Raw genomic sequence first — 9,061 nt, forward strand, 5'->3', positions numbered from 1 at the left:
GGCAAACAGGGTGTCATGGTAAACCAATAAAAGACTATTACAGTAAAAGAAATATTCAGGAGATAAATCAACAGGCTTTGATCAACAGATGGGTGGGTAAAGGTGGGTGGGGAAGAGACTCAAACATGACTGCTGGGTTTCTTAATATAAAGCGTTAGAAAATTTAATGATGATAGATTATTTAGGATACTCTCGCCATGGCGAAATATTGGCTTTTTACTCCTCCCTCCTCCCCCCAAATAATACAGAAATTAAGAAATATCTGTCTAGAAAGTAGAAGCTACTCAAGAGCAGGAAAGGAAGGAAAAAGAAGGGAGTTGAAGGGGAGAATTAAAAAGAATCAAAAAACTAAAAGATGCTAGAAATTAACATCCATCCAAACTTTTGAATGAGACTTGATGTTCTAAGTTTTAAAAAAATAAAGAGAAAATAAGAAAGAAAATAATAATAAAGAAAATCTATTGCCACCTAACTACATAAAATGTGATGATATAGTTCTGCAGATAATCAAAACTCTCCAGGGGTAAAAAAGCTAACAAATAACAACGACGGAATACTATGCTTCACAGCTAAAGAGGGTGCTGCTGCCAGTTGCCATCAAGCTGATCGGACTGGTGGTGAGAGCGCATGTGCACAGCAGAACTGTCCTCACGGGTGTCAAGACTGACCGTTCAGAAGCAGGGCATCAGGCCTGTCTTCCAAGCTGCCTTCCAAGGGAGGGCAGTTTAGTACCTTCCAGCTACAGGCAATACTTAACTGTTTGTGCCACCGGGACTCTAAGGCACAAAGTCCAAATAAAATGGGAGATGCTTTCAATAACTGAAAATAAATTACTGAAAGTGAATAATGAAGTGTTTACAACTTATTTTAATAGTAACCAGTCAATAGGATCACAACAGTACTTTCATGATTAACCTATTAAGTTAGGTACTGTTTTGGCAGTTCCACCTTGTTCAAGGTAATAATATAGACCGTTTGGGGCACTATAAAAGTAGATTCAGAATAAAGTTTGTGAAATATATATATAAACCTTTTGAAATGTTCATATTCTTTAACAAAGTTAATTCTACTTCTGAAAACATATCCTAAGGAAATTATCTAAATTATATGTTTGCAAATAACATTATTTAGTATACCAAAAAAAAATGGAAATGGCCTAAATGCACCCAAAAGGTACTGTACACACCAGTACAACTGTGTAAGAAAATACTGTGGCATCCCTAAAATTATGTTTTTGAAGCAATTTTAGTAACAGGTAGACTCATACCATCTTTATGTTAAAAAACACAATGCAGGGTTTTCTGCCAGCACAGAGGAGGGAAAGTATTACTTCCAATTAGTGGTGATGTATTTTTCTTTGTCTTTTCCTCTATTTTCTCAGTTTACTTTTTAATAAATGGGGATATATTATATTGTGTTTAAAAATACAAACCCCAATCCTAGTAGATTATATGTAGGTCCTGAAAGCATGCTTTTCACTTGTACTATAAATTCCTTTTAGACATTTCTGTAAGTTACTCATGTCTCCTTATTTTAGCTTAACCTAGTGCTATTCATTTTTATTAAAGTATAAGTGTTTTCTACAAGACCCTCTTCTGAAGCATATTGTACTACAAATTTCAATTTAAGACATAGAAGTAAGGCAGGATATTTCCTTTTTTAATTTTTTTCGTAATTGAAAAGAGCTTTAACATCACTTTACCACATTTTTAAGAGCTTTAATGTTTTGCATCTACGAGTATAACAGATATTACCTGAGGTGGTTGAGCAGAGGCTGAAGTCTCTCATCAGACTGCACAGCAGGCAAGGCCCGCGCTGTTAACTGAAAATAGAGAAAGGGGTTATAAATAGCAGAGGCCAACCACTGAACATATTTTAATACTAAATGAAATGAGGGGAAAGAGTACTTAAAAATAAGAAATTTTTTCTCTTTTAAAATCAAAGAATTAAGCATTACATTGGTTCATCCTATATAATTAAGGATAACCTGCTCTAAATTTGTGGAGCATACCAAGTATAGAAAGAGGGGGAGGAAAAACAATTAGTAAGAGGAAGCTTCCATCTCAGCTCATGAAAATTTAGTATTAGTTACATGCTAACACACACACACACACACACACAGCACACATTCCTTCATTTTGAGAGCTCATTACTATATGGAGTTCAAATCATCTTTTCAACATATAAGAGGGTCCGGAGTTTTAAATATTAAAGAATAACCATTAATTGATCTACGGCCAAAAGTAACAGCCAAATACTTAAAAACTGTCTATCATGATATTGTGAGCTACTAATATACTTTATTATAGTAGTATCAATTGTATCTCCGTAATATTCCTTTTTTAATCTGATTTTGAAGAAAACGCATCCTTGTTGTAAAAACTGTCCCAAAGAAATTAGACATTCATCAAAAGTAATTAGCCCAGTTGAAGTAAGCTAAGCAGAAAACAAAAAATTAATTTCTTTGCATTCAATCATGATCATAATAGCGACTGTATTAGACTGATAAATCAGTTAACAATTCACACAAAAAATTCTTAAAACAAGCAACAAGCAGAGATATCTTTTCATCTTGTATAGGGTATCTACTCTAATTTTTCATACATCAGTGTAACACTAACTAAAAATTTCTGAGCAAAAAAATAAGTATTTATCTAAAATAATATTCAATAGTATATTTAAAAATATAGAACTGTAACTTTTAAAACATCTAATGAATACTATAGTTATAAAAAGAAAAATTGGTGACCCAAGTACCAGGCATAAAATTATCTTGATTAAATTATATCCAAAAATAATCATGAGCAGTGTAAGATATGAAAAAATAATAATAATTTGTAAATTATAAAGGGTTTGTGAGGGAAGGAGAGAGGGAAGGTGGGAGTGGGGGGGAATGAGGAACTGATACCAAGGGCTCAAGTAGAATGAAAATGCCCTGAAATGATGATGGCAACATATGTGCAAATGTGCTTGACACAATGGATGGATGGATGTATTGTGATGAGCTGTACGAGCCCCCAATAAAATGATTAAAATAATAATAATAATAATAAATTAAAATGATCATGGGAAGATTTTCCAATTTTGCAAAAAATACTCAGTATGTATCAGTAAAGTTACTAAGTTAAAATACAGTAAAGTTAGGCAATTAAATATGCTGATATTTTAGCACAACCAACAGATTTTCAGTACTTCTGCAAAATGATGTCTATTATTTCATATTGTATCAAATGGTATTATCAAAGTTCTTCTCATCTCAAGGTTTTATAAACAAAATATTTAAATACTTTATTACACACTCTTTCTGTTAACATGGTCACTTTACAAAGTGTCACTTTCATTGTCTAAGAGATTTCAGTGCTCAGAACCAAAGCTATTCTGCAAAAAGATTAATATAATTTATCTAGATATTTCAAACATCAATTTTCTGAACACAGATGAAGCAGACAGATGGAGTGTTATCAATCACTTTTGTCAACCTAAGCACCCTGCTCTCTAATCAAATAATATTTTCTAAATAAAAACAAACAAAAAAAACATAGTAACAGCAGAATATTTCTAAATATTTGTTAGCTCCATATTGGATTTATGTCTCAAATCTACCTTTTCATCTCAATTTCAGTCTTCATTTCCTTTTTCCTGCACTAATACAACATCTCCTTTCACTGTTGCCTCTGCCTCCATTTTTTACTCTCCCTTAATTTATCCTCCACAGTAAGAAATATTTAAACTAAAACCATCTAATAATTTCATTAGGTTCTCAGGATAAAATTATTATGCCAAATCTCTCATCAGATACTTTCTTTAGGAGTTACCTTTTGTACCACAGTGCCGAAGCATTGGGAATGGGGTCAGTATGATTTACTATATACCACCTTTGTCCACGGTACAAGACTGATAGCACAGTGGGGTATGAGTAGGCTGCAAACCACAAGGTCAATAGTTCAAATGCACCAGCCACTTCACCTCAGAAAGATGAGGCTCTCAGCTGCCATAAGGATTCACAGCTTCGGAAACACACTGGGGCAGTTCTACTATGTCCCATAAGGTGTGAACTGACTTGGAACTGACTCAAAGACAGTGAGATCAGAATTTGAACAAGACACAATGGGTGCACATTTGGAAGAAACTTGCTATCAGCAAGAATCAACTCCATGGCAGTGGGTTTGGTTTCTCTTGTTCCTGTTTCCATTTTCTTTTTAATGTCTGCAGAGACCAGATAGATTCAAAGTAATACGAGACAAAGGAAAGATTGGAGGTGTCTGGTGAAACCTGATCATTTTACCTCGAGAAAATCGGTTTCTCAGGCCCCTTGTCGTTGACTACTGGTATGAGTGCAAAGGAGGCACTAGCACTTGCAGTCTGTGTTCATGTAGTATAGGGTGTTTCTCACTAACACACCACCCTTAAAAGCAACCCACATTAGCATGTGACCCTACCACAGCCTACTGCATGATTGCAGCACGCTTCAACCCATAACGGAACGAAACAAAGCTCACTGCCATCGAGTCGATTCCAATGCCTGATGACCCCATGGGGCAGAGTAGAACTGTACCCCAAGGCTGTAAATCTTTATAGCAACAGAAAGCCTCATCTTTCTCCCTCCGAGCAGCTGTTGTAGCTCGACAATTTTATGTCAACCTGAAGATGTAAGAAACTGTAGGGGTGGAGTTCAACCTGTCAGTCAGGTCACAGCCCCATGATGTTCCCTTTAGGGTGTGGTCTTCTTGTAAGGAGGACCCTGGGGACCTCCTTCTCACTCAGCACTCTGCCTTCCTGCCTGCTCAGACTCTGATAGCCCCCTGGAGAGGTGCTGGTGCCTGACATGTTTCCATTGACATTGGATCCACACAACTGCACCAGCAGCCTGTGATCTGCCTGCATTCTGCATCATTACATGTGGCTGCATAAGTCTGAAGAGGGACTATGGATCAATAGTAGGCTTATGGACTTGAGTTGGACTGGGCTGGGATGCTTTTTGGATATGTAATTACTTCTTGATATAAAGCTATTATACATCTGAGTGTCACTGGATTTGTTTCTCTAGTCAACCTGGTCTAACGCAGTAGCCCAATACTTAACTCTCTACGTCACCACTGTTCTAAAACATATGCTCTACAGAGAGAGGTACACTCTGCAGACCTTTTCTTAAAGAGAATTTACAGAGGATATCTAGGTACAAGAATATGTCTATTATTTGCAAAGTACTGGCTATATGAAGGACATTAGGGTATGAAAGGGAAACTATACATTTAATGTTCAGCATGCTGAACTTAGACTAATATTGCATTGCCAGTAAGCATGGATCTACAGCTGGGGGAGGATACATGGATTATACATGAATATACATGGATTTACAGCCGGGAGAGGATATGAGACTATTGATTTAGATTTAAGTATTATAAGCAAATACCAAATATAGATTAAGTCATGAGGCTGGCTAAAATATCTCAAAGAATATATATAAAGTAATGCCCAATTATCATTCCCTAGTAGTGGCTTATTAAAGAACTGTAATTAGAGCAGTGCAGTTTCATTTCCAGCTACGTTCAAGAAAAGAAAAATGGGACTGATAGCTACTGCTGTCTGCTCTGAACGAGAAACAGGCTATTGGTGCTGCCTGCTTGGTGTGTGTCGTCCTAAAGTGAATTAAGAGAGCTGGAGTAAGAGAAAGCGGGGATTTAGTGAACACACTGAAAAGTTTTAAAACAATGCTTTTAAGCAACTACCGATTTTATCAGTGAGCAGAGAACCAGCAGCTCCTTCACTTAACTCCTCCGTTCCACACGTGGAACAAATGAATCTCACTCTGTGAACAATGTCCCCGAGGAAAGCACTCCAGCTGTGAAGCTGACTGTTGCTCCTAAAGCCCTAAAGGGGATTTTGCTGTCAGGCAGTTGCTGTTTTGAAGCAAAATTGTTTAAAGGGCCTGGAGGAAGAAAATATTTTTCACGGTTTTCTTCTCCAACTGAAGGCCGGAAAAGGAGAAAGTAAGAAATGCACAAGGAGCTAAATGCAGCAATCAATGCAGCAAGCAGTTCTGTAAGAGTTAATAAACATTTTGGGGGAAAAACAAACAAAGGTAGCTCAATCAATTGAAAACAAAGGACAAGAGGGTAGCTTCATTTTAAGAATAATAAATCCCTTCTCTCTGAAGTGCTCACCCAACACCGGCTAAATTAAAACACATAAAAATGACAGGAAAACAATGCTCACTCTGAAAATATGGCTCAATTTTGTTCTCTGGTGTTTTCACCTTCTACCACTCATTTCTGCTTCCTTACAAAACTCAAGAGGAATGACAATATCCACTACAATATTAAAAGTTATACCTTAAAAGAAAGCCAAGATATGTGACCAGCAATTCGCTCTCCGCCCTCGCCCCCGCCCCCATCACACTCCTGCCCCCATATAATATCACTCTACTCAAAGAAGCAGAATACTACTCTATTCGAGACATTTGGATGTTGGCATTTAGGTACATTTACAGATCATGAAAAGACCATCTTTAGCTTTTCTTTACCCACCCACCCCACCAAAATAGAGGCTTTTCCCCCAAATGCCTTTACATTCTCCTTGTTTTACATAAGATTAGTGATAGCTGTATTGCACGTTAAAAACTTTTTGAGAGTACAAACTCAATGCAGAATCTCAGGCCTTTCCCATCAAACTCTAGATCTATAGATTAGGCTTCAATAGATTAGGCCCCTATGTATAAAATATAAATTCTATATATTGAAATCAAAAGGCAACAATTTATTTAAACCGACCTCACAGTAACAAAAGAATATAGCTCTATAGAGAACAGGTTGTTTGACAGAACTATCATTTTTCTCACTTGGACCACGGCAGATGTTAAGTAAAATTAACTTTTACAAGCAGCTGCTGCTTTAACTTCATTGATTTTTAACAACGGAAAATCCTGAGTCTTTTTGAACTGCATTTTCTTACAAATCCCAAACTGTGAGGCTGCACGGAACTTCTCTCCTCTTGCCCCCGACACCCACATTTGTTCCCCAGTTTCGTGTTCTCCCTTGGCAGGCTGCGATGCTGTCCATCACTAATCTCCCCAGTCCACGGCTCACATGCCCACAGCACTTTGGTTTTCATAGGGCTCTTGCACACAGTATCTCACTTGATCTTCACAACAGAGGTAGTTTCATCAGTACAATGCTGCCAGTACATGAACATTTCTTTATCAGCTGGCCACCAACACAATTTTCAATATGTAAGCTCGAAAAGCCAACCGACAACCTTGTCAAGCAAAACGTGTAGATTGTATTTGAGCTCTAAACATGCCCAAGTAGTTTAATTTCCAAAGAATATTAAACAGTGCAGAGTTAACTAGATATTTCCAGTTCAGAGGTCTGGATGATATGAAGAACAGAGAGCAAACCTGGGAACAGTGCAAGCGGATAGCCCAGTGCTGATATTTGATCATGAAACCTCTGTTGCGAACAGAGACCTGTTATTCAAGGGCTAGCCTGAGCACCTTACTGGTGCGCTACATCATTTGAAAATGTAAAACAATTGCTTGAACAGGAAAATCGCTATTAGGAGATATGCCGTGATAAATGTAGATGGTTCGCTGAATTTTCTTCCATGGAGTAAAATACCCATAAAATCATTTTACTTCTAGAATTCCACGACAATTTTGGCTCAAGATTCTTGCTGCCACCCCGAGCATTTTTGCAGACTCAAAAATTAAGTTCTGGAAAGTGGGATGCAACACACTCTGCTTTTCATGATTGGAACCCGAGAATTTGAGCTGTCAACCTTTGGCCTCTTAAAGAATTACAGTCCTTGTGTTATTATGTGATGGGCACTCCACTTGAAGCTTTATATGCGGGGGTAAGGGAGGGGCTTCAAAATGTTCATGGAAAATGGGGTTAAAGAACAATGAAAAATGTTTAAGGCCTCCTCATATATGCTAATATTCACAATATCCCAAAATGTCCTCTTATCCCAGGCCTTCTCAAATGGTCACGGAACACCCAGAGAGGGAGAGCACTCGTTTATTATTTCATGTAACAAAGTACTTATCTGGGTTTTCCCGAACCACATTGTCCCTTTCTTGTTTAGTGTCAGCATGACTCTTATGCAAAATCTTATCATGTGCAAAATTTCTCATAAAGCATCCTAAAAATTCACATAAATGTTTCTAGATGCACTGAAGTGGCCCACTGTATCTACAGGGTTCTAGTAAATGTTTAAAAAGACTGCCCAGAAATCCAAATGGCCAATAAATATATGAGAATATGTTCCAGATCTCTAGCCATAAGAGAAATGCAAATTAAAACAACTATGAGATACCACCTAACACCCTCCAAGATAGCCTAATTCAAGAAATCAGAAAGTAAGAAGTGTTGGAGGGGATGCGGAGAGATAGGAACTCTTGTCCACTGCTGGTGGACCTGTAGGTGTGTACAGCCACTATGGAAATCGATTTGGTGATATCTAAAACAGTTGGAAATTGAGCTACCCTATGATCCAGTAATCCCCCTACTGGGCATATACCCGGAAGAGACAAAAAACAAACGACGGCCAGACATCTGTGCTCCAATATTCACCGCAGCACAGTTCACAATTGCAAGGAGCTGGAAACTGTCCAAATTTCCATCAACAGACGAATGGATTAAAAAACTCTGGTATATACATACAATGGAATATTATGCATCCCTAAAAAGCAGTCATGAACACATGAAGCACATCGCCGCATGGGAAGAAATGGAAGAAATTATGCTAAGTGAGGTAAGCCAAACACAAAAGGACAAGCACTACATGAGTCCGCTAAGGTAAGCTCAAAAAAAAATTTTTTTTTGAGAATTTATCTCAAAGGATGGCACCTAATCTGCAGCTTTGGGAGAAGGATATATCTGACCAGAGCACACAGGAGCAGATGGAGGGGGAGGAAGAGACTGGAACACATCCTGGCCCACCAGACCTTGAGGACAATAACCCCAAATAGAGCAGCCAGTCCACAGAGAGATTCACATGGCCAGCCCCACTATGAGACGTGATGCCCCTCACTGACTCATGGCCCTGCGGGGGACAACACCAG

The 9,061-nt window shown here is 38.0% G+C and overlaps 1 protein-coding gene across 2 annotated transcripts in view; it reads right to left on the reverse strand.

Annotated features, from left to right (window-relative positions):
• Positions 1-9,061, reverse strand: part of PRIM2 (DNA primase subunit 2) — a 407,580-nt gene that overhangs the window by 115,068 nt on the left and 283,451 nt on the right. For both annotated transcript variants that reach the window (XM_045294844.1, XM_045294843.1), the window contains exon 8: positions 1,755-1,822. In XM_045294844.1, coding sequence (XP_045150779.1) covers positions 1,755-1,822 — 68 coding nt within the window. The remainder of the gene's footprint in view (positions 1-1,754; positions 1,823-9,061) is intronic.

Source organism: Echinops telfairi, unplaced genomic scaffold, assembly GCF_000313985.2.
Source record: "Echinops telfairi isolate 266 unplaced genomic scaffold, ASM31398v2 ScPeMD7_3533;HRSCAF=4204_1, whole genome shotgun sequence".
Lineage (NCBI taxonomy): Eukaryota > Metazoa > Chordata > Mammalia > Afrosoricida > Tenrecidae > Echinops > Echinops telfairi.